Source organism: Aythya ferina (genome assembly GCF_964211825.1).
Source record: "Aythya ferina genome assembly, chromosome: 6".
Lineage (NCBI taxonomy): Eukaryota > Metazoa > Chordata > Aves > Anseriformes > Anatidae > Aythya > Aythya ferina.
The window spans coordinates 24,216,747-24,243,809 of NC_140303.1; the positions used below are offsets into that span (position 1 = coordinate 24,216,747).

The following is a 27,063-nucleotide window of genomic DNA, read 5'->3' on the forward strand; positions in this document are numbered from 1 at the left end:
TCCATCTTTGAATATGTTTCACTTTATAAATTAATTCTATTAATTATGAATAAATCTACTCTCTTTTGAAACAAAAGAGCTGGCATGGCATGGTCTCCTATTTATACCACTCTGTTCTGTTCAGAGAAGTTTAGTTTTACTGGGTTTGTCGGTAAGATAACAACAGATTATAACTGAAGGAAAGCAACACCTTTTGCTGCAGCTTAGACTCTAATGATGTTAGTTACTGGGTTTGGAAGTGAGCAAGAAATCCATGCCTGGGGCTCATGGTCATCCTGTAGAACACGTTAGAGGCCAGCTAATTTATTTTGACTTTTTTTTTTTTAGGATAGCATGCTGACTGCAGCTTCCTTCCGGTTTTCAAACAAAGCTTGAAAAATAAGTTTTGTATGGGACAATTTTTTGTAGATATTTTATGCTATTTTCTCTCTCTTTTGCACCAACAATGCCAAGTAAGCTAAGGAAACTGAGAAACAAATGACACATTCTGCAGTTTAATCAGTGTGATAAATTTGTCTAGAAAACAAAGAATACTGCGAACAGGAGAGTTTATAGACAGGCTTTTATCCTAAGCATTTTTTCTCCAGATTTAAGCTTTTGATACCTGCAACCATACATGTGATCACATACTGTAAAAAGATTCCCATATGTCCTTGGTTAAATCCATAGAGTCCTATGCTCTCCCAAACATGAGTTTCATCTAGCATTCCAGAGGTGAGGTAGAGCTTCTGGAGTTATTTTGGTTCACTGGTGCCACACTAACAAAATCTTTTTGTTAGAGTAGCAGAGTAGCAGAGAAGCACCATAAGACACCTACCATGTCTTGCCATATTTCCCCCAAACCAAACTATGTGTTTATGTTAGAAAAGCAGAAAAAAATATTATCTAAGATCCAGCTATGGATTGAGGAAATACAAGTTTCTCTTATCGGCTCCTCATGGCCTTTTTCCTCTCACAACTCTGCCGTTTTCTCTGCATAACCAGTATGAAATGGATGGATTGCTCTAGAAAAAAGGACAGTGATTTTATAGGTTGGTTTTGATAATAAGATGTGATCTGTATAATCACATTGTATGTAATCCATTCTATTTACCCCTGCCAAATGCCTTTTTAGTTGGGATGTTAGTGATTAGATTTGGTAGAAGGTTAGGTAATACACTAAGCATTCCCAGGTGTCATAAAAATAGCAATCTGGGCAGAATGCTAAGACAATCTCTTTGAACTTAAAGTGAACAAGGCTGGAGTATGCTCATCAGTCAATACTGTAATCATAGAAATGAAGTATGGCTTGTAGCTGCTTCATCTTTACCTTGTATACTTCAGATATTCTCTTACCACCTTTTTGCTCTTTTTTAACTGTATCAAAGTGTTTGGAAGCTGAGGAAACTGTCTGAAGGTACATTTTTCAGAAATACTTTAAGGAAGTTGAGATAACAGCAAAAAGCACAAAATCTACTTTGTTTCATTGTCATGTCATGAGCTAATGATAGAAAATATCTTTTACGTGACCAAAATCACAGCAATAATTTAAGCCCTTATCAGAAACGTGACCCTTAGTGTTTTGTTGTTCAGACATATAAATGCTTGTTAGAGCTTACTGGTTGTGTTGCCAGAAGAGCAATGAAGAGATCACAAACTCTTCAGCATTTTGAAGGGTAGTGTTTTCTGTCTTCTGGAATAACACCTCTTAGTAAATTCAGAAAAAGCTTTACACTACTTTTAATACATATTCTGGCATTAACATTTGCTAAAAATCAGTTGCTAATTTCTTCTTTGATAATCTGCAAATCACTAAGTTAAGATTTAAAGCTCAGTAAAGCACACTCAATAAATCTATATGCTTCCAAGTGTTGCTCTGATGATGCATTACCAACTAACATGAAAGTAATTGCATCCTGAGTCACAGGAGGAGACTGCTGAAGTTTAAGATCTATAAGCTATTTCTTAATTTTCTTCATGGGAAATAATGGATGGAAAATGGACTATAAAAATACTCCCTCTCTTTTAATGTCTATCTTTATGAGAAAATAAATGACAGGTTAGAGGTGGTGAGTTTTCTAAATTATTACATGTATTCAAGTCTGTTGAAGCAATTTTGTTTGACAGTAACATCAACAGATACAATAATTCTATCAAACCTGCACAATTTACTGAACAAACATGAAAAGAATCCTGTTCTACTGTTTTAATGTCATGGTACATATAACTTTCCTTGATAATTTGTTGATTCTGTGTTGCTGCATATTTAACTATCTTTAGCTGAATAGAATTATCTAATTATTTGCTTGTGTCATGAAAAGAATAATTTGAACAGTGAAAGCAATAGTGTTACACTTATAGGTGCTCAAGACCTGTCTAAATCAATGTCAATTCCTGTTCCCTATTGATTTTCCAACATCAAATTAGCAATTTTTATGGCAATTAAAATCAGAATTGTTAGAATTTTTCTTTTTCTTAAATTTTAATACCAAACAGCATTAACTTTTAACTTCACCGAAATTGCTTGGACATTTATTATAAAAATTGCTTAACACTACATCAGATAGATTCCATTTACCAATAAAAACTTACTCATCTTTTTCTTCTTTCATACTATCTCATTGCCTCCCAAACTGCAGCCCCACCAGAATATTAATTTACTGAATATCCAGTGTTTCTGTATTTCAGTTAGGTTGAGAATGACACAAAGTCTGTCTCTCACTAACTCAAAGAGGCTTTATTCAGTGGCATTTATAAGCTGACTTCTGGAACAGAGATGATTCAAATACGCTCAGATAAGCATCAAGTTTTGCAGGTTTATCCAGTAATAACAGAAACATGGTTTCAATGCCTACCTAAAATTATACTTGCTGAATATGTAGACATAGTCTACAAAGAAAAGAAAAAAAAAAAATCTCTTGTGCAATTTCTGATCCTGCATAAAAAAATGTATTGAGCACATTAGAAAGGTTTATTTCCTCTGGTACCTGAAGTCCCAAATGGGAAGCATACAGAGCACATATTTTCACACAACAGCAGATTTTCCTTAACAAAAGCTTAATTTTCAAAATATGAAAGCCATTAAAACACTACGTGATAATATCTCACAGGTATACTTCAAACTCTCTGATATAGAAAGGTAAATACCAACACTTTATCCAAAGTATCGTGCTACAAGTTTTTTAAAAAATATTAAAAGCATTTAAAACAGACAAGTTCCTTGAAACCAGAAAGACAATTATTAACATTCCCATGATCAGTATTTCTCGATTTAGAAGATGTTCTTTAATAGCTCTCCTTCGAAAAACATATAAAAATGTTTTTTAATGCAGATGTGTGAAAGGAGAATATAATGCAGGATTACATTCTAAAGCTCTAAATCAAAAGCACTTCAACTTTCTGTCAGTACCAGAATAATCTTATCAGTTGTTCATGTCAGTATCAAGGAAGACTGTCATTAAGACAACTGAAATATGAAAGACCATAACAGTCTTGTGGAGAATTAGATAATGCCTGCCATCAGTGAGCAATTGTTGATTTAATTTAATGCTTTTGTAGTGTTTATTTTTAGGTCTTTTTATATTTAGAGAGTTTTAGATTCAGACCTCTTTAGGAGGTCCAATCTGTAGGGGTCTCATGATAATGTTATGAATAGGGAAGAAAGGGGAAAAGATGTTCTTTCCAGTTATAGCTTAGTAGCTTCAGTAGAGCTAATACACAGGAGAAATGAGAGCCAGAAGAGGTTACATTAAGAGAAGAGAGTTCCACAAATCCAATAAAATATCCAATGCAAAATCATACCCTTTTTTAAAGCTGAAATAATACTAGTTCATTTTTTGAACTGCACTTACCATTCACGTTTAAGGTCATGATAAAACAGGTTAATTATTACAGGAATATTGCTTTAGCTTCTGTATATTCTTCATGATTCTTTTCTTATTCCTTTTATTTCTACAGTTTTCTGGGAATTAAGTTCATGTAAAATGATGTCAAATCTACCTGTTCAAAGCTACCTGTTAAAAGGAAGAGATTGTACCCAAAATCTGAGGGTTTGGGTGTGGTGTGGTGGCAGTGTTCATTCTGCACCATGAGCTGCATCAGAGAATAAACATGAATAGTAACTTCACTCTACTTTAATTTAGGAGATGCTATTTGATTTCCTAGTCACCAGCACTAAACTTGTTTATAGTTGAAAACAGCTGAAAATATGTAATCCAAATAGCTTTTGGATTAGCCCTCAAGTAATGTAGGGCTTTATTTATATTCTGAGCTTTATTAAATGTTTATGAAATTCTGTTAAAGTGAGAAATGCTATGTAAGAATTAACTTTTTTAGTACAAGCTTTACTTTGTGACAAAAGCAATAGTGACATAACAGTATGTAGTACTGAGCAAATCTACATAATATACAGTTCATATGAGACACACTTTGTCATGAGACATAGGAAAGTGTCTTTCCAAAAACCTAATGTATTAAGCTTTGCACTCATTAAATTCCCACATTCACCTTTTGAATAGAAGCATTCTGTATGCATTACGAATGTTGTTTTCTGTTTGTTTGTTTGTTTTTGTTTTATCCCCTGTATGTGCCTTGTTTCTCCCTCATATTTTGCCACCTGGAAACATTGCTTTCTCTGTTCAAATTTCCTAAATGTGTATTAGTTCCATCTACGATGTAAAGTCTTACCTGGACTGCAAACGTGCTTTGCATTGTTTGTGCAAGTGTACTGTAATCATGTATCTGCTGTATGTTTGGAAATACACAGCACAAATATTGCATGACTTCTTAGCAAAAATGCTAAAGGTCCAACGCTTTCTGAATAAGTTGAACATAACATCTTGTCCATGCAATCATAATATGTCCACAAAGTGAGTTCAGTGCTCCTCAAAAGCATCAGGCATGCTTTTTGGCTTCCATGTTCATGGGCTTTATAGAAATCTACAATTACTCGGAAAGTCATGGTCCAGCATGGTCCATCCTCACAGGCAGCACTAAATAATAGCTGGACAACCCTATTGAAAATCTGTGCAGTAGTTTGGCAGAAGTATTTCTTTAACAGTTCATGGTGGTATTCATAACAGATGGCTCATCATTTATTTTTTCTGTTATGATTTATTAAATCTGTATTATGCTTCTTTGTGTTTCTAGTTCTTTGGTTTTGACTATCTATATTTGCATTCTTTAATAAATTTAGATTGAAAAGCCTCAGAACACAATTCTCTTACGAATATACATGTGCTACATAGTGATATGGGCCTCTCAGAGTCCCTTGAAACTGTGCAGTTTGCATAACAGATAACAAAAATAAAGTGTTTTCACACAGAAAATAAAAAATGGAAAAGTGCCCCCATTGAGTTGTAACAAAAAAAAAAAAAAAAAAAAAAAGTCTGATGTCAGAGAGGTTAAATGTCAGTTTGCCTAAGATCACTTAGAAACTCGGTAGCAGAGACTAGAGTATAATTCCCAATCATCCAACGTCTTGACTGATGTTTTGCCTATATATTCTCTTTTATAAAGAAAATTGAAGAATCTTAGTATTTCTCTTAGAAGTGTCAAATGCTGTTGCTGCATGTGGCGTTGCAGAACCTATAACAAGAGTAAACAAGTTATCCAGTGAAGCTTATGGCCAGTGTGATATACTGCACATCATCCCAGTTAGGCTCCCTAACACTTCACCAAGAAACACGATGCAAAACAGAGTCTTTTGAACACAGCACAATGTTGTTCCCCAGTACCAGGGAAGTTTTCTTGAGGGGAAAAATATTAGAACTGTCAAAAAAAGGTGATCACAAGCAGCATGATGATGTTTAAACTGGATCCACACTACTTGAGGTGGAATGGATTTTTTATTTTTTTTTAATTAATTGTCACCTGGTAGTAATTGTGGTGCATCCCCTTCTTTTGCTTCTGATTAACAGAACAGCATCCATTAGTAAAATCCCGTTATTCCTAAATGTCTTTTCTTTTCAATTCCAATGAACCACTGTTATCAAGGAGAAACTAAAAATTACCAAACTAAAATTACTAAAAAATTACCAAACAAATTACCAGAATGATAAATCTGTCTAAAAATGTGAATTTATGACAGTTATTTCGACCTCACTCCATACATAATTTATGGGACCTGAAATATAAATCCACAGGTTGCAGCCGTTCTTTGTAAGTGCCATCTTGAACTTGTGATCTTAAAAAATGAATACATGAACCTAAAAAGAGTAAAAGATGTTCACCAGCCCTATCTGTGTGAAATAGCTGAAGCAAGATTCTGGAATCAAAAAATCTTTTTGAATGAAGTCTTCTAGCTTGCTGCAGCATTGTTTTAACTGTAATAAACAGGAATGCAATGGAAAAGATGTAAAACAGCAGTTATAAATGCATTCCTGTTTTCTCCAGATAAAACAAGTGTGCAATGGTGTTTCATCAAGGTTGAATACCCCTAATTTTTTAAAAAAGAAATACCATTATTGCTAGTATGACTTTTGCTACTTACAATAGTGTTGCAGTCTTCTCTTTGCCAGGAAGCTTGGCTTTACATCACATGATGTCCCAAGGTTCAGAGACCTTTTGACACTACAGTACTTGGGGCTTGATTACATGCTGGATGTCCCAGTGCTGCTCATTATTCTTAAAAACATTTCAGTCCCTAAGCCATTATTACAGTATTATCTTATTACAGTATTACAATCCAACCTGTGAAAAGAGTTTCACTGTCCAGAAGAGAAAAGTTAATAAAACAACTTTAAGTACACTAGTCTTCCATCTGGCCAAAGTAAATATAGACTAGTTAACACTAGTGTCTGATCCTTGCAAAGATGTCACACAACAGCAAAAAGATAAATTCATCTCATGTTCAATTAGTCTCTATTGAAATTACCAACAAGAAAACCAATAATGTACTCCTTTTTTATGTGTAACTGTGATTTTTTATTTGAGAAACTACGTCCCATCTTCTTTCTCATGATCCAGCAAACAGGAATAATTACATAATGAGTGTTTGTCTTTAATTCCCATTGCATGAGAGTAAGCAATGTAGAAATGTAAAGTTCTATATTGTATTATCAATATGAAACTCATAACCAGTCAGTCTCTCCTGTAGTGTGTCTAAGAAACCAGAATGGAAAAGTTGGATCCATTTTTTCCTGATCCCTTTCATACTGCAGTTCTCTTATTTTACCTGAATATTTTTTCTGTTTCACCTACCTCAGTCTAAACCAAACTAAAAATAAATGTAATTTAACTGAAAGTACAAGCCAGGTTTCAGGGGAGTAAGTTCAATTTACATTATATGTTGCTCTGAAATGAAGCACACTGGCTGGAAATTTCAAATGACTACAAGAAACATGTGAAATAAACTTTATTTTTCATGTTGTGTAATCCATTTCATTCATTATTTAAAAATCCAGCAGAAGAATACAAATTTCATAAATACCAGTTGCCTTACCACATATTCCACCCTCAAATACTAGGAAAACATTCTAGTCAACTAGACTAGAATGGTGGGGGTCTGAAAATATTAAGAATGCTTAAGAGATTTAGTAATGTCTCTGCTTCAGGTTGCTGTCAGCTAGTGTGTTTAATGCATTTAAAAAAAAAAAAAAAAAAACAAACAACAAAAAAAAAAAACTGACATTTTGCATTTTGTTAAATGCAAGACCCAGTTGGAATATAAAAAAATAGATTAACAGCCTCTACCATCACCTCAGCATGGCACTTAATGGCTGCTTGAAGGTACCATATAATCTTCTGGATGGTTTAATTGTTTCTTTTTTCACAAACTAAAAGGACGAGAGTGGTTATTAGCCCTGGTGTTCTCACAACATTTTCAGAGTAGAACTTCATTGAATAAAAAGTGCAACTTGGATTACCAAGGGTAGGATCTAAGGTTTATACAACACTTGCAGTTAGAAAGCTAAACAGAAAGAAGTGTGTTGACCCTTATAACCTTACAAGATTATGTTCAAGAAGCATGAAATTCCTCAATTTTGTACAAACAGAAATCTCTAATCCTGAACTACTTAATAATATAAAAAATAAAAACTTACTTACTAAATAAAAAATAAAAGCAGAAAACATTGCTGACAAGGTATTTCTCCTTCCAGTCATAATTTCATTTCAGCATAGTTACTCATTTTAGTTACTTTTTAAAGGTCTGATTTTCTAAACTACATTATTTTTAATTAGCAGGGGAAAAGGAATAAGTAGAAGTAACTGGTGGAAAATTAGCATAAGATTTCTTGAATATGTCACTTGACCAACTGGGAAGTAACTGAAGGTTGTCACCATGTAATGTTTGTTCATGAGTCTGTGTAAAATTAAGTGACGATCTGAGTCTCATAGGATTTGGAAAGCATTTGCAGCACAGAAGGCAATAATTAGCATCATTGCTGATGGTCTCTATAACTAGTCCAAGCATTAAGCAGAGGCAAAAATGTAATTTAACTTTTTGTTCTTAAAGGTTTTATTCCATCATGTCAGTTAAGTCAGACTGGAGGAGCAGCAAGAAGAATTTCACTTTATCTGATGCCCACACTATACTTGTTCTTTGCAACAAAATAAACGTTTCAACTTACAAATCCAGCAAATCAAGCAGTGTATACAAACATAATCTCTTCCAAATAAAATTGAAATAGTACTTAAAAAACACCAACAAATAACAAATCCACACTTGTAAAGGAATGATAAAAACTTTAGTCATTGATGTTGAAAGTTCAAGTGAAGCAAAAGGCAGTACTTCTGTGGAACCCCTCTTTGTCACACCATTAGCTATGCTAACTGTAGCCTGAATAAAATTTGTCCATGCTTGAAAGTTTTTCACACCACAAAACTCAAAGTGGAGATAGCTGTCAAGTATACTAACAGGTCTTTCTCCAACTGCTTGATTTCTGGTTGCATAAGCATTTTGTAATGTGTGCAGACTCTTTTGGAGTGTATTTAAGCTAATGATAGTAGGTTTGCTTTGAGAGAAAAACACTACATCACAGCAAGAAAAGTCTCTCACTGGCCATGAACAGACTGGCAAGGTTATCATGTGGTAGATGAAGGAATTTGATGATGTGTATAATTATGAAGATATGGCCCAGATATGGCACTTAGTGGGTGGTACAGGGAACAAAAATCAATCTACTGTGTAAAATTCTCAATGAATTTATTGAGCCTGGCAGAGATGATGAATTCCACAGAAGTTCAGTCTACCAAAACACCAAGGAATTTAAGTTTAATGCCTTTTAAGTTTGTCACTGTATTTGCCAAGTTTACTGAAAGTGGGAATAGGTACACTGTCCTGATTGTTGACATGCTATATTTCTTTTTCTAGGTTCTATCCTTAGGGGCTGATGTTCTACCAGAATATAAACTCCAGACACCTCGCATCAACAAGTTTACTATATTGCACTATAGTCCTTTTAAAGCTGTCTGGGACTGGCTCATTTTGCTGCTGGTAATATATACTGCCATCTTCACCCCTTACTCAGCTGCCTTCCTTCTGAATGATAGCGAGGAACGGAAGAGAAGAGAGTGTGGATATTCTTGCAGCCCACTGAATGTTGTAGACTTAATTGTGGATATTATGTTTATCATTGACATTCTAATCAACTTCAGAACAACATATGTAAACCAGAATGAAGAAGTGGTAAGTGACCCAGCAAAAATAGCAATTCACTACTTCAAAGGCTGGTTCCTAATTGACATGGTTGCTGCAATACCTTTTGACCTGCTGATTTTTGGCTCTGGCTCTGAAGAGGTAAGCTTAAATAAATGAGAAATCTTAAATCTTAAGTTTTGATATTAGTGCAGTAATCTGTGTATCCAAATATATTTTTTGCTACTCAATTAATAAGCTTTTTAGTAGTTCCATCTTTTAAATTAAAGCTAAAATTAAATCCTCCTTAGTAGAATAATGTAGAATATTGTATATGTCAAAGAATATTGTCTTGTCAATGCCTTTCATTGGCAGGAGAAAAGTTGAACAATTCCATTTCTGTTGTTCTATTATACCAAATTTGATACTACCATTACAAATAATGACATATATAACAAGTATAAAGGATTTGTTTAAATATTTTTATTTTAGAACTTTTGTTCCTTTGACTTGCTGCTAATTTTGTAAAAATTGCCCATAATGCATAAGTATTGTGTTGGCATTTAAGTACTAAAATAAATTACCTCTGTTCAAAATCTTTAGATCAGATCTTTACTCAGTGTAGAACAGTGTAGTTGAAGTGCAAAGTATGCTAGTCATTGCCAGTTAACAAAAAGATTTGGCTGTTGTCAATTTTATCAAGAATATGGACTACCAAAAGAAAGAAAAGATTATTAATCTTGCCAGACTGACAGCTCACATGACCAATGTGTTCACCCTATCTGTAGAATGGGTTAACAAAGTGCCCAATATATGCATCTCAAAATTGCCCAAAGGTATATATAAAACATGCACTGTATTCTCGAAGCCTGACCCAGTTCTGCCTCCTTCCAAAGAATTTTTATTTAATTTTAGAAGGTCTAAAGTAATAACATATTTTTTGATAAAAACTGAACTGACAAGTAGAGAATTGCAGTTTTTCTTTTCATGATCCATAGAATAAAGTAGTTTCAAAAATAAAAATAAAAAATAGCAAACCCAGCAAAATATGATTCTGTCTCTTTTCAAAGGACAGAAATCCATTTTTTTAAAAATACTGTTTTGCACATATTGACTTACAGGAAACAGAAAGTTTTATTGACCATATGTACCTCTCCTTAACTGAGGAGAGAAAAGTGAAAACACCAAATTAATCAGCATTCTTAGCATGAGCTTTGACTGCATATGTCTGTGTAATAATATAAAAAATATGAAAACATTTTTCCATTTGAAAATGAATTCCTTTGTAGAAAAGTCATTTACTGTGAAGGCAATTTTTTTTTTTTTTACGTCTGCCCCAAAAGCCTAACCTGAATTCTGAGTGTATACTAGCTATTCTCACAAATTATACATAAACTTAAGAAAGTAGTTAAGGGTCAATGCAAAACAATTGGCACATGTCTATACACACCTTGAGAGATTATTTCTCATTTGAGATTTTTCAGTCTTAAGCAAATTCAGAAGTAGGGTCAGTCATGCTTTTCTTAAATTCATTTTCTCAAAAATTTTGTAATGAAAATGTTTTCCTGTGTCCTGTATTTATAAAGTTATCTAATTCAGAAGTCATGGAAATCAATAAGAACATTCCAATCAATTGTGATATTCCTGTTGATTTGAACATGAGTATACATACTTAAGGTAAATGAGCAATCTGGAGACGCAAGTAGGAAATACCATGCAGTCAAAATAATGTTTTTTAAAAGAATGAAATAAGAAGAAAAAGAAAGTAAAGGACAGAGGGAATATGCTGACAGTTACCAAAAGAAAACTTTTGTATTCAGAAGGTGACTTAAAAGCTCAGAGATTCAAGAGAAACTGTTTGCTCACCTTTTGCATTCATTGTCTGGGATATATCTCAGTCTTTTAGATTTTTTTTTCTGCATTTTTGATAGTGCAGGCACATGAACAACAAATATACTGACAATGGCATTACTTCTAACTTGGACCATATCGTGCCCCTGCAAGAGTGGTCTGCTTCCCTCTCTGATCAGTGAGCACTCATCACTGCCAAAAATTCTGTTCAGCTATAGGAAGTGTGAAACGGCATGTATTACAATGGTAGTCAATTCCAAAGTTCAGTGAAGGACTGCTCTTTGGATCATCATCATACCCTAAAAATCATCCTACCACCCCTCCCCTGCTACAGAAATCCTTAACAGTACAGTGCCAGGTGCTAAACTGATGCTAAAGGGATAGCTTTAACATAAGATAATATTAAATATTAGTAGAAGACAGGTGCATTTCTACAGATGAGTAGCTAAATATCAAAACCAGGAATTATCAGAAATTATTGGACAAAGTAATCTCTCTTCAGTGATTTGTGGGGACAGGACAAGGGGCAATGGCCACAAAATTGAGCACAGGAAGTTCTGCACCAACATGAGAAAGAGCTTCATGGTGAGGGTGATGGAGCACTGGAACAGGCTGCCCAGGGAGGTTGTGGAGTCTCCTGCTCTGTAGATATTCAAGGCCCATCTGGGCCAAGTTCCTACCTGGGAAGCCTGCTCTAAGGAACCTGCTTTGGCAGGGGGGTTGGACCCGATGATCTCTCGAGGTCCCTTCCAACCCCTACAATTCTGTGATTCTATGATTCTGTAATGACATTTTCAGTATTTCAGATATAAGTAAATTAATTATTTATTCTCTCCAAACCTGTTAATTGAAGTTTCACTATTCGTAAAAAATAGTTTGTTTACCTAATCAGCAATGAAACTATACACATTATGACCAGTTCATCATGCCATAATGACTTCTCTCTCTCATTCATGGCATTAAATACGTCGATCACTTTTTCTAAGCCTTTACTTACTGCAGTTTTGCTTCCTATATTGCTAACTATAATATTTCCACAGAAATCCTTTTTTGATAGTTTACTTAGAGGAAGCAAATGTAAAACTGTTAGAATGAAGCCTTTTTCATTTAATAGATTTTTTTGCTGTCATGAGGGTTATCTCTTTTATGAAATAGCTCTTTTTTGTTATCTAGAGATTCTTCAAATAAGATCTCCTATGAACAATTGTATTGAACAGTCTTTTTATTAAATAGCATAAGCTCCAAAGAGAGCTCTGTGTGTGCTCACCCAGCTTTAAAACACCTTGATATCAAACCAAGTCTAGAAAGGGCAGGAGATAATAATCCAAATACCACATGCGGCACTATCTGAATGCTTCCATTTGAGCTATACTTTGTCAGCCATAGGAAAGCAACAGAGCAAAACAGTTAACTTTCCAATTTCTAAAGTGAGAATTAATAGAATTTAAAATGAACTTTCTGTTTTAAAAGACTCTTAAAAGTATTATGGCTAGTAATAAACTACTGCCTTTTGTGTGTGCGTGTTTTAAATATTAAGTGACATTCCTGATATTTATGAAGATAAAATAATGGATACATAGACTTTTTGCTTTATATTCTTTTGGTAGTTTATTTTTAATTACACTGGTCATCTCAGAGAAAAACAGATAAAGAAAAAAAATAGAAAACCAGAATTTCTTCCCTTTCATCTAGAACTTACTGCATTAAAACATACTGACAAATGATGGTAATGGTTTCAGCAACATAATTTTCATATTTTTTGTTTATTTGAGGTCAGATATAACATACAGCTGAAATATGAAAAAAAAAAGAAAAAAGAAAAAAAAAACAACTATGTAGGTTTTCACTTTTTTCTGTTTGTACAAATAATAGTGATTAAAACTATTTTACAACTAAACGCATCAACAGGAAAACTGCTGCCTTAGGACATAAAAATAAATACATTGAATACATTGATATATATTGGTATATCCAGTATACTCACAAAATGTAAGGGTGAAAGTGTCTTCTATTGGTAGCAATAGAACAAGAAAATAGGTGGGGTTTGGATGAAAGGGAGACATATAAATCAAACGTTCCTCTCTAAGTTTTGACGTCTTCACTTATATAGTGTATCTGATAAAGCAAAACAAAAAGAAAAGTCCAGCAGTCCTAGAATTGGAGACTGAACCTGAGAGTCCTAACTGCAGCACCACCGATCTTTAATATCTCCTTCCCCCATCACACAAAATGAAAAGCTAAATTCTGGAATGTGTTAGGGATTTGTATCGGAGAGAAAAGAGTTAACTGTACTTGATACTATACTACTCATGCTTCATAGATTTATTTGCAGTCTGCAAGAAGGGTAGAATGATGGTAATTGTTTTACCAAAAAATTTTAGGTGCAAGAAAATATTGAGAAACTGAGGACCTTATAATACCAGGAAGATGGAAAGAACCCTGGCAGATGAAATACCATGTAAGCAAGTGTACATTGGAAGAGACAGTTTGAGCTACTTGTACACATCAGTGGGTTATTTGGTTGAAAAAAGAGACAAATAAGAGAGGGCATTAAAGATACATGCATTAATGATAATGGATGTTATGAAGAAAGAAAAAAAAATCTAGAGCAAAAGTAAGGATTTCTCCATCAGTGAGAAAGTCACCAATTGTAAATGACTTTTTGCAGAGAGGAGGTTCAGGCTAGGGTTCCTCCTAGGGAAAGGTTCTTCACCAAGAAAGTGTTCAGGCACTGGAACAGGCTCCCCAAGAAAGCGGTCACAGCAATGAGCCTGATGGAGTTCAGAAAATGTTTGGACAACACTCTCAGACATGGGGCCTGATTTTTGGGTGGTCCTGTGTAGGGCAAGGAGCTGCACTCAATGATCCTTGTAAGTCTCTTCCAAATCGGGATATTCTATGATCACATGAAATGTATTCTGTGCTGTTATTTAACTCATGCAAAGAACCATGTAGATGTCAAAGAACCATTGTAGACATGATATATGGCTTTTATTTTTTATTTTTTGTACTATTACTAGAGTAAAAAAAAAAAAAAAATTACACTAGGGGAAAAATATCTATTTATAAATTATTAACATTTGAAAAATGAGGAGCAGTTCCTCAGGCACATCATGTCTCTTTTACTGGGAGGTGTTCTGTTTGCATATTTATAGTGTCTGCACTATGAATACGTTCAATTATAGGGTCAAAATCTTTACTGTCTTTACTGTAAGTCTATACAGAGTCTGCAATTTAAAGTATTGTTCTTAACAAAGTTATTAAGAACAAAATATGGCACAAAGATGATCGTCTGGAGGAACACATGTGGATAAGGATTCTTTCATTTAGGACAATTTTGCTTTCAAGCCATTGCTGAAACAGTTATTACTTTGTGTGTCTTCTTAAAGAAGTTGTGTTATTTTCTCACTGCACAATAAAAAGATAAAGATTATATATTTTCACACCCTTCTGAAATTATCAGTTATTTTTCATTCCTTTTAAAAAATAAAAAATTAAAATTAAAAAGTGTTATACTCTTTTGGGGAACATTTATATGGAAGAGCTGCAGTTGTAACTGGAATGAAAATCGTTATAGAGAATTACTGCTATATACGTATATACACTTCTAATCCAGGTCTCCATTCTGTACTGTAGCTGGAAAATATCAAAAAAAAAAAAAAAAAAAAAAAAGTGTTTTGAAAGGACAGGTAGTGCAATAACCAAACAGGACAAAAATATCAAAATTAAGTTGCCTATATTGATTAAAAAAAAAAAAATAGGTTAGCAGAATGGGATATGTAAACATAACATAAAAGAGCGCTGCTCTTTTTTACTTTTCTCAACAATTTGGTTTACTTGTGGTGAATAAGTAAATTTGAGAATCTACAACGTATCTTTCCACAGAATCTATTTAAAATTGATATTACCCTAAAATCTTCATCTTGGTAATAAATCTTACCAATAAAGAAAAAACTTCTTCAATGTCTGTAGGGGTTTTAGATTTTGAAAGCACTTAAACATATTCTGTGGTCTTAATGAATTCCAGTTTGTATATACAGTTAAGTGCATTAGGTAAATGGAATGCTGTTTGCACTGAATATATTATACCAGGGGGAAATGAACCTTTTTCCATCTTTTAGCATTCCATATTCACAGTTTCAGTAGTTATGAAATTCTTATATACTTCCAGCCTACAGTAAATGTTGCTACTGAAAATAATAATAATAATAATAATAATAATTAAAAAAAAAAAAATCCTGATGCTGGGTATCCAGCAACCCTTGAACTTGTTCAAGTGATAAAGCCAGGTATGATGAAAACAGGGCAGCAAGCAATTCAGAGAACAGAGAATCATCAATCAGGTTGCTATTTACAGATGTTAATTGCTGGAACTGAATGGGTAAAGCAGACAGAGTGGGACTTCTGCCTCCTTGTGTGCCGTGCTAAGTGAAGTATTCCCAACACACCAAGGAAAATAAGCTGCATGAGGCATAGTTCTGACACCAAGTACGTCTGTCCCTGTGCAAATGACACATCAGAGGCAGACTGTACTTTGTGAACTCTACATCCACACTGAGAAGCGGACAGCATATAAAAGCACACCAAAAACTGTGGATCATGCTTACCACCTCTACTGTCAGCAGTATTTCAGAGTTTCTGCTGAGTTAAAGGAAGCACAAACTCACAATTGGTTTCTTGATAGTTTAAAACATATCTGGTTCCCTTCAGTGCTGATTTCACCCTGAAGACCTGGAGTTTGCTTGTGTTACACACCTCTGGCATACACCAGATCTCACACGGGTGCAGTATCTAAGCATGCAGCTGAAATTGAGGCTACATAATATTAGCAAGTCTTATCTTAAGAATGTTGTCTTAACATAATTGTTGACTTGTTTGGGATTCACAATCTACCTACAGATCTTTTTAAGGGATGCTGTAAGCAAATGTTGCATCTTGCATAGTGTAAAGATATAATTACATCTGTAATAGAATGGTTTCAACAGCCTCACTAGGACAAATATTATCTTTTTAAAAGTTTACTCTAGACATTAAGGGATCATAAATATTAAAGCCTGACCTACCTTACAAAAAAAGTACCTAATGATAATATTCACATGCTGAAGCTCAACTTAGGCATAGGTTTTTGAAGGATATGTGGTGTACCTGTCTATTGAGATCACAATCAATAAAACAGCCTTCTTCATAGAAATTCCCTATGAAATTATTCTTTGTGATGTTAGGTTAACCAGAGTGTTACCCAGTTTTACTGTATATTATCCTCTTGCTCATTTACTCAAAAAATACAGACATGTATATTACATTGCACTTAATATACATGCACGTTAAAAAAGGAAGTAAAAATATTTTAAATGTATCTTGACACTTACTGTACTTTAATATATGCTTAGATTTAATGGTAAGAAAATGGTAAGGTTATTTTTGAAATACAGTAGTTATAATTTACAATGTTGTCAATGTCTTTTACAAGGAATTTAGAAGTATTGCAAAGTTTCACAGATTGATTTGAAAATTGTGAATTTACCTTACTAAGCATTAGATTTCTTTAGAAAGTTCAGAACCCCAAATGGACTGTAATCAATCATGATGCTGATCAGCATTTAAATGCTTGGAAAATATTCCTGTCCTATATCTGACCCATATTTTTTTTAAAAGGTGTAGTACTTTTATTATTGACCTCTACCACTACACCTGCAAGTTGCAGAATGAAGGATGTAGAGAACATTAACCTGGAGTGTGGCAACAGTAACCTTTCCATGATTTTCTTTGCATAATGGCTCATCCTTTTTTTGCCTGAATACAGTGTTCTGAGCATTACAGACAGAAACAATATTTGCAGAATAAGATATTTATTCTTTTGGGGTCATTTCTTCTCTATTCCTCTTCTCTTCTAGAACATGTATGGCAGAGCATTGTAAGAAGTCTCCAAGTTAGTATCAAATTGTCACACACCTAGTGTTCTTGTTTCCTTCACTGTTTTTATAATGAATTTGATAGAAAATGCAATGAATTTGCAAGAAAATGCAATCAAGATGACATTGAAAAGGGTTACTCTACTGTTTTTGTCTGTTCCCCAGAAATAATGGAATTTGCACTGGTTTATTCATGCCTACTAATTGTATGTTTGCTCACAGGGAAAATCTTTTTCAATTTATATCTTTTTTTTACAGACAACAACATTGATAGGTCTTCTGAAGACAGCAAGACTGCTGCGTTTGGTGAGGGTAGCACGGAAATTGGACAGATATTCAGAATATGGTGCTGCAGTTCTGATGCTCCTTATGTGCATATTTGCACTAATTGCACACTGGCTTGCTTGCATTTGGTATGCCATTGGAAATGTAGAAAGACCTTACCTGGCACATAAGATTGGCTGGTTGGATTCTTTAGGAGAACAATTAGGAAAGCATTACAATAAGAGTGATGCAAGCTCTGGACCATCCATCAAGGACAAATATGTTACAGCACTTTATTTTACATTCAGCAGTCTGACAAGTGTAGGATTTGGAAATGTATCTCCAAACACCAACTCAGAGAAAATCTTCTCCATCTGTGTTATGTTGATTGGCTGTAAGTAGTTTATTATTATTACTATTATTATTGTTATTATTATTTCGTGGTGTTGAGCAAATAACTTAATGAAGTCTAAGCTATTAAAATTATAAGCATGCAGCTGGAGAGGCAAACTCCTAAGGAAAGCAACTGTTATATGTGAAAATATGTTGTGATGACTCATGCAGTGTCAGGAAGCCTGAGGTATCAATGTTTCTTAGATTGTGCTGAACCAACTTAAAGCAGTTATTAGAAAAAAGCTACATTTTTTTGAGGTCTATGAGCATGTATCTAACTAACTGACTGTTTTTAAATATTCTTTTTAAACCTGGAGATATACATTTATGTGTACTTTCTTACTTCTGCCCTTTGTTCTTAACTTTGTACTTAGCTTTAATTTCTAATTCTTACCTCTACCAAAGACTGTAAAATCAGATGAACCTAACTTACAACAATAAATTCAAGGCTACAAATCTCAAAAGAAAAATATTGCCATCTTGATTACTATTTAATATTTAAGCTTCTTCTGCAGAGTTGGTTCTGATATAATCAAATAAATAAAAAGCTTCAAGTAATTCAAATCCACATCTGAAAGTGTTACTAGTCTTCCCTGAGCTGTTCTGTCTACAACGTTCACTATTGTACACTGTTGCATCACCTGCAAAACCCAATGATAGAACTTAAGCACATTTTGTTTCTATTTAATCCAGCATTAATGTATGCTAGTATTTTTGGAAACGTATCTGCAATAATCCAAAGACTCTATTCGGGAACTGCACGGTATCACATGCAGATGCTGAGAGTAAAGGAGTTTATACGCTTTCATCAAATCCCTAATCCTCTGCGGCAGCGACTTGAGGAATACTTCCAGCATGCGTGGACGTACACCAATGGCATTGACATGAACATGGTATGTTTTTCTGGTTTTCAGGCATGGGTGCCGATAAATGGATGTGAATTTAGAAAGTGATCGTGAGTCTTCATTATTTATAACTTTAACAGTATGAGTTTTAGAAGATGTATATATAGCAATTATTGAAAATCAAGCCATTTCAAAGTTGGCATTAAAACATTTAGGTGCTTAGATTATTACAAGCTATAGCAGAAATCTGAACTCTTATAGTGCATAGGAAAATGAGAATTGCAATGGACTATTATAACCTTAAGATAAGGAAAAAGAAAAAAAAAAGTGGTCTTGCTGCATACATAGGTGATTCAGAAATTTGTTTGTTCTTTGGTCTGATTTTCCACTACCAGTATAAAACAAGAATACCTTTATTGGTATCTACAGCATTACCCTTGTAGAAAGCCCGCAGCCATCAACACCTTTACAAAATCCTACCATGTAATTTATGTCAGGTAAATTGGCGGTGGATGGAAGAAAGGATCAGGCAGATGGGTCAACTGCTCTTTTCGAGAGAAATACTCTGATCATCCAAACACTCCAAACAGTAGCTTGCTTGTATTCATAACCACGTAATTTTGTACTGAAAGTCAACACAATACTACTAATCATTCAGGAATCCACAGAACCTCATTTCTAGGAAATGGCAAGGTACAAGACTTTCTGTTCCTGAGGTCTGATTTTAGGGATTGATTAAAAAAGGGATTGATTAAAAAACCTGCAAATGCTCCTTATGTAGAAATATTTGGCCAGCTAAAAAACAATAACAATTTTCTAATGAGCAAAAGTAAGCATCTGTATTTCTAGTTTGTTTTCTGAAGATAGCAGCTATTTTTCTGAAAAGTTGACTGAGTTTAGAAGACACTGAGAGAACTGAGCATCATAAGTATCTGTGAATCCATGTCTCTGGAGGAATACTTTCCAGAGCTTTTCTGAGTTAAAAAGGACTTTGCAGAGCTCTCCAAAAAGTTGGCAAAACCAATAAAACTCTATAAATTCTGGTGACAATTTAACTAGAAATCAACCTTGCAAATTTTGACAAATTCAAACAGCTTCCGTGTGGCATCCATACACACATTTGTGAATAAGACTGTTAAAGTGGTATACTTTTCTGCTGTAAGCAGAAACTATAGTCTTGGTTTAAAGCTTTTATAAAGCCGAATCAATGACAGCCTGAGTTTATGGTTACCATTAAGTAAAGCAGATCTTAAAAGTAAGACAAGAGCTTAAATATACTGGGCTTCACCTCCCACTTCCACAAGTGTCCCCCCCAGAGGGATATTATGTCCAGCTCAGAATAAGGATATTTGTATAAGCCTCTGCTGGGGATTACTGCAGTGAATGGCAGCAACAGTAGCTTCATCCTACATAGCACTGAAAGGCCTTAATTCCCTCCGATGGCAATGGGAGTATGGGATACTCAGCACTTTGTAGGATCAGGCCCTTAAGCTGCAGGTGGGTGCAGCCTAAGCCTAAAGTAGTTTATTGAATTATTTCTGAAGATATTACAAAATCATGTATGCCTTAACTAATTCATTACCACTAATGGATGTACAAACACCTGTTTCACATGAAATAGTAACTAAAACTGGATGTTGTCAGGTTAAACTTTGCATAATGCAGGAACTGGTGTAATGGAAATAGTCTTGGATTTGTCATTAATGTGAAAGACTAACTAAATGGATTTAATAGCCCATATTCTGAAATATGATTGTGAGGCAGTATGGAGGCTTTTTTTTTTTTTTAAATAAAATGTGGAAAAAAAAATCAAGTTTAGCATCTTGTTATGTTTTATCTCTTGCTGAGTTCACAATTCTAACCCTCAGGTTTTATGGCACTTAATTTTCATAAAATGTGAGTTTGAATATATTACACTTGGTGCAAGGATAATATGACAATTGTTTGATTTGCCTTGTACTTATGAAAGATTTATCTCTTTCCTGTCTGCTTCATACCTAAATATATGGAATAACACCACCCACTGGTAAGAGCAGGAGGTATTTATATCAAATTTAATTCCAGTATAAAGTGTGGAGAATATCCATGTTATCTGTTGGGTTTAGAGCTTGTTCAATGCTTTCTAATTTTATTTTATTTTATTTTATTTTTTTGCATGATGAAGGGGTAGTTAGCGAAGGGATATAATCCAAGTGGAATCAGATGTGGGGCAAAATGGCTACTAAAATTAGGAATTAAGAAATGCTAATCTAACCACATTTATTAATCACTGTTTTACCCCACAACTCAAATCATGCTTTTCTGCCCAAAAAAGGTCATGTGCATATTGGTTTGCATTAGATAGTTGCTCTGTAGGAATGTCACTGACAAAGTTGCCATGCTGATCATTCTGCATTATCCTTTGTGTGAATGCTCTTAGTTCTGACCATATATGCATGTTAGCACAAGCATCAATGAAGTTTTCTCGGCTATAAGCCATGTGCATATGAATGGACTTGCATGTGGTATTGAGAACCTAATTTTGCATGAAATATTTGCATTTACACACCAAAGGGCTAATACTGCCCTCAGACAAATGTGTTTGACTCCTGTTGATATTTACTAGGAGTTTTTTACAAATATCTGAAGGCAGAATTTGATCCAATCTTTCATTTCATTTCATTACTGAAAATTGAGTAAAATTAGAAAACTCAATCCTCTTTCTCCTTTGAAATATGAAATGCATGAATAACTTACTATATATATATGTACAGACCATGTATACACATACACATATATATATGAAAATAATACTAGAAACCATGTTTCAAAAGATGCTTTTAATTGTCATCAGTAGTATACATAAGAAATCAGGAAATGTGGAAAAAATATAAATTCAGGAATAATACTGTATTAAGACTACATAGCCGTGTTTTCTTAAACAAAGTCCTACACTTTACACTGAAAATCAGAAGATAATATATTTTTTTTATTTGAAATGGTTAAACTTAAAAGTAGCTTTAAAAATTTGCTGTTGAAATATCCTGAGAACATTGCTTATTTGTACATTTGTTCCCCTCCACTTCATTTCTACATCTCTTTGATTATGTTTCATTGCATAATGTATTTTGATAAAAAACAGTTCCACATAATTATGCATGGACTGGATAAACAGGATTTGGGATTTATTTTAATCTGGATAAAAATCTTGAGTCTACAGAATAAGCATAATTTAAATCATATCCCTGTGGTATACACTGGCAAAGTTAAATTCCAAGAAAATTATTTACAGTGTATATTGTTTCGTGAAATATCTCACCAGTCTCAAAGATTCAATTACTTTTCTTTTTTTTAAATTATCCTGTTCTGTTTTTCCTAAATTCTCTTTGCCTTCTTTTCCCTACTTCATTCCAGCATTATCAGTCCAGCACTGATAATAGCATGCCTGTGAAGCTTTCTTTAAAAAGATAACATATTTAGTGTTTGAGATCCTTTTTTAAGTTATGCATGTATTTTTTATAAACTCCCCCTTTCTTTCCATGGATCTTCTGTGCATCAGAATAGCTTTATTGGTTTATTTTAACTTAAATAAAATAAAATAAAATTAAATTAAATTAAATTTAAAAGTTCAAAGTAAATAATTGGGACAAGTTTAGAAAGTGTTTAGCCAAATGTAAGTTAATTAAAATTTTGGATGCAGGACAGATACGTTTTTGGTTTGGGCTTTGGTAGTATGAAAGGAGAGAGCAAGTCAATATTTTTACGTATAAATTTATGGAACCTTTCTCTAGCAAGCATCCAGGCAAATGGTTGTTTTTATACTTGTAACTAGTTGTGGCTTCAGCGATTAAACAAGTACAGCAGAACACACAGCTATCTTGAAAGTTCAGAACCAGCAATGCCACTTTATCAAATAAAGGCAGGTTCATCATTGCTTTGGTAAGGCTTCTTTTGTAAGAAATTGGACACTGGTCACTGAAACCACTGTACTTTGTAATTCTTGCTTTTGCCACTACTGGTCTTAAGACCAAAACAAATCTACCAATACAACTACTGCCAGCAGTATCTTTGAAACAGAAAGACAAGAAAGTAAACTAAAATTTCGAAAATAGCAATGTTGCTTATAACATCAGAAGAGTAATCCAAATTAGAAGTGTTTGGAACAAAAACTAGTAGTAATTGGTTACACAGAGGGAATATGTAATCATGATGAAAAGTGGTACTGTTACTTCCCTCTATGTCATGGAAATCATACAACATAAGCTTTCCAAAAAGTACCTTAGATATGAGGTATGTAAAGCTGTTCATTTATGTAAAGCTGTTCTTTATTTTTCTGTAACAAGACTACTTAAAAACATGCATGACTACATTTAATCAAGTTATGGGAAAGAAGATCTCATATAAACAATATGAGGTTCAAGAATGTCAATTTGCAAAGTGATCTTTTATCAGTTTCTCTCTGAATGGCTTGGTCTAACATCTCAAAACGAGCAATTAATAATTTTCCAACTATCATCACCATATTTTTGGAAATGTGTGGATCTAGCCTACTTCCAGCTTGTGCAGACATTCACCTTTTGTTTGATTAAAAAGTCAACTTCTGAGGAAGCTGAAATCATTTTCTGTCCTCTTTATCCAGCAATATAACATCTCAGAAATCACCTTTCAGATGTACTCAGAAAGTTTGGTAAGATAAAGAATGATCCACTGCAGCTCCAATAATTTCACACAAATCTCTTTCATGGCAATAAGTGAAAGCAGAAGAAACTAATTCTTGATAAGGTTGTCAGCCATCAAATCTCATTGAAAAGTGAATTAGTACATCATCACAACTTCTCTCTCGACTGTTGTAAGGACCTACTTCATATCCTGCCAAAACAAAACAAACAAACAAACAAAAAAAAGATTCTGACTCTGCAATATTTTCTGGTACAAAGAAGAATCATCAGAAATAATTCTTATTCTTTGTAGGAGTCCAAGAGCTGCTGAAACAGAATTATCACCACCTGTGACCTTGTTTATTCTTTTCTAAATGGTGAAAGCCCTTGGAAGTACTTCAGCCTTCTGCTTATAGAAATACTTGATTTCTGTAATTAGCTATCACAGAAATAGTAAATTATCCCTAGAAATACTAGGGATAATAATTCAACTAGGTTGAATTACATAAAGGCTTTGCCTAGATGAAGCTGCTATTAAAATCTGAAAGTCATATCTTTATAACAGAACTAAACCCTGCACTACTCTTTCCCTCTTGGGGGGACAGACACTAGAGGACAGAGATCCTAATTCAAAATCTATGCAATTTTTCCAGCTAAAGAGTTTCAGATAATACTAATATGAGGTGGGAGAAAGACAAAAACTGGAGACATAGGTTATTTCACCAAATGTAATAATTAGTATCAATTAATTTCACTCATTCTTACAGAACACACACACACAAAAAAAAAAAAAAACGTTAATTTTGAATATAAATCCTCATTAGAATGAACTCTCCAAGTCATGGGTTTGTTCCCTGTAAGTAGCTCAAAATTTCTTCTTCAGACTGTTCAGGAGCTTAATTCAGCTGTAAGTGGCACCAGCGTCCTGAGATTTGTATTATGCAGATGGGATCTAAATAGAGAACAAATTACGTGTGGTTGAAGACAGAAAGTATCTTTATTCCAGCTTCTTTGCACCTTTAGCTGTTCAATTTTTTGGCAGGTTAGTTTTTGGTTGGAATAGTTTCCCAAACCATTTCAACATAGGGCAGTAATAAAGAGGTAATGTGGGGAAGGACCAGGGTTTCAGTTTATTCCATTTTAAATTGTCATCTGAACTTGAGAGTCTAACTTTATCATTCTGTATATGTGCTGGGTTCTTGCTCACTCATAAGTCTGGCTTTGATCCTAGGAGAAGAAAAACTTAGCCCAAATGAGTTTCAACAGGCCCCAAACAGACCCACGACATTTTTTTCTCTTTTGCCCTCTTTAACTGCTTCCTGGCATTTAATGTTTGATCCTACCTATGTATCAACAGAGGAAATGGGTGACAGCTGAAGATTATATGCAGAGTTCAAGAAATATCTTTGACTACTGGACTGCAGGGTCTGGAGCATCTCCAATATTAGCAAAGGCTGAGACAGCTTGGACTGCTCAACCTGGAGAAGTCTCAGGGGGGTCTTATTCATTTGCATAAATGCCTTAAGGAAGGGTGCAAACAAGATGGATCCAGCCTCATTTCAGTGGTGCCCAGTGGACAAGAGGCAATGGGCACAAACTGAAACACAATGTTCTGTCAGAACAACAGGAAGCAGGTTTTATTACTGAGAGTAACTTGAGTGCTGGCACAGGTTTCCCAGAGAGGTTGCAGAGTCTCCATCCTTGGAGAGATTCAAAAGCTGTCTAGAAATGGTCCTAGGCAATCTGCTGGGGCAGGGGCAAATGACATCCAGAGCTCCCTTCCAACCTCAAACATTCTGTGATCCTGTTGATATAGGATGTGATGATATTTTGATGTTTAATGATGAGTATTGTAGTTAAGATTCTGATTTACTTCTCCTTTGATGTTGTCTAAATATTTTCTGTGGGACAATACCTGTTCCAGAACTGAGGAGAGACAAATATAAAAATTGTCATGAATCTTATATTTTGCCAGAAACATTTGCTAGTTGTCTGAGGTTAATATATATAAATGTTTCTAATTCTGGTGTCACAAATGTGTCTGATACACGTGTGAGTGATATTTAATTGTCATCTTCTAAAAGAATACTTGATGCAGCTGGATTCCCTCTTCACATATAAAAGACTACATTCCTCAAGGCAACATGAATCATGTCCCTACTATCATCTCTAAATTTCAATTGTTAATTCCACATTAAATGTTTTATTTACTTCTCAGTGATACTTTTATCCTCTCTAAGCATGCCAAAAAGATAAACCAACATTATTTGACATGGAATAAGTTTCATTTCATAAAGGAAGAGGCAACTGAACTTGGACTCCACAACTATCAAAGAGAAACAACTGGAGCCTTTGGTCACAGCATTATTTTATTTTATTTTATTTTATTTTATTTTATTTTATTTTATTTTATTTTATTTTATTTTATTTTATTTTATTATTTTATTTGGTGAGCGGTGGTTTGAGAATGTTTTCCTTCTTTGTTAAATTTCTTTTTAGAACATCTGAGTATCTTCAGTTATGCATGAATTCTGATTCTAATCATGAGAATCTAAGACTTTCCTCACCAGGGCAAGATGGAACCACTGTTAAGGTGATATTGACTGTAACAACAGACACATGGCAAGAAAGAATGGAGCAATTGAAACCTAAAGTTGTATAAATCTTTATTCAAATGATTTATTTATTTTGGATTCATCATTGAGAATAATGTTATTTAAAGTGAAATTTCTTGCTTTATAATTTTCAAAATTTTAAATTCTTATTTTTTATCACTTAGTCCTGCATTCATATAATTTCACAATTATTTTGGCTTTTATTTTTTTTTTATAGTGTGTATTAAATTTTTCTTGCTACACTGGAATATGACTTAAACATGTTTTAAAATTCAAAAAGCTTGCAACAAATAAAGAGAAGTGAAATACAGTATTTAGCTTTGCATTATTTTTAAGACAATCTCATGATTTTGAAGAATGGGTGGACAATTTTCTAATATTTAGAGTTGTCAGCATGTACACACGATATACTGATGTTGATTCCCACATTGTTAGAACATGATTTTTCAATGCAATTTTTCCTGCTGTACACAGACAAAGATATTTCTGAGAATCAGAGAATTCCTTATTAACACAAGCTAAAATTGGTTAATAAGATTTTTTTTTTCTCAAAGTAATGAAAATGAATATTGGTAATGTACAAGGCTTGGATTGATAAGAAGTTGTCAGTACTGCACAACATAAAATTTAGTTTGGAAACATTGTATATATCATCAGCTATGGTACTTGGATTCAATACATCACTGCATTCTATGTGAGCAATATGGTAAGCTCCTTTTAGTAATGTAGTATATAGCAATGTTTTAACAAATTTATCTTCAAAACAGCTTTTTCTTGCATTTCCAAACTTATGTTAATAGAGTAATCTCCAAAACTCCATTGAAAATTAATGTTGTTTGGGTGGCTGTCACCATTCCAAACATTTGACAGTTGTAGTATTAAGGAGTAAATGTGCTTCCTCTCTGATGTATAGACTGTTTTATACACTGTTCTAGAGTGTAAGCTCCATGGAGCAGGGACTTTTTCAAGCATAAACAGAGGATAGCATCT

The 27,063-nt window shown here is 33.9% G+C and overlaps 1 protein-coding gene across 8 annotated transcripts in view; it reads left to right on the forward strand.

Annotated features, from left to right (window-relative positions):
- KCNH7 (potassium voltage-gated channel subfamily H member 7) overlaps positions 1–27,063 on the forward strand; it is a 222,020-nt gene that overhangs the window by 161,842 nt on the left and 33,115 nt on the right. For all 8 annotated transcript variants that reach the window (XM_084524177.1, XM_084524179.1, XM_084524178.1 and 5 more), the window contains 3 exons: positions 9,293–9,718; positions 17,578–17,977; positions 18,670–18,869. In XM_084524177.1, the coding sequence (XP_084380303.1) occupies positions 9,293–9,718; positions 17,578–17,977; positions 18,670–18,869 (1,026 nt within the window). The remainder of the gene's footprint in view (positions 1–9,292; positions 9,719–17,577; positions 17,978–18,669; positions 18,870–27,063) is intronic.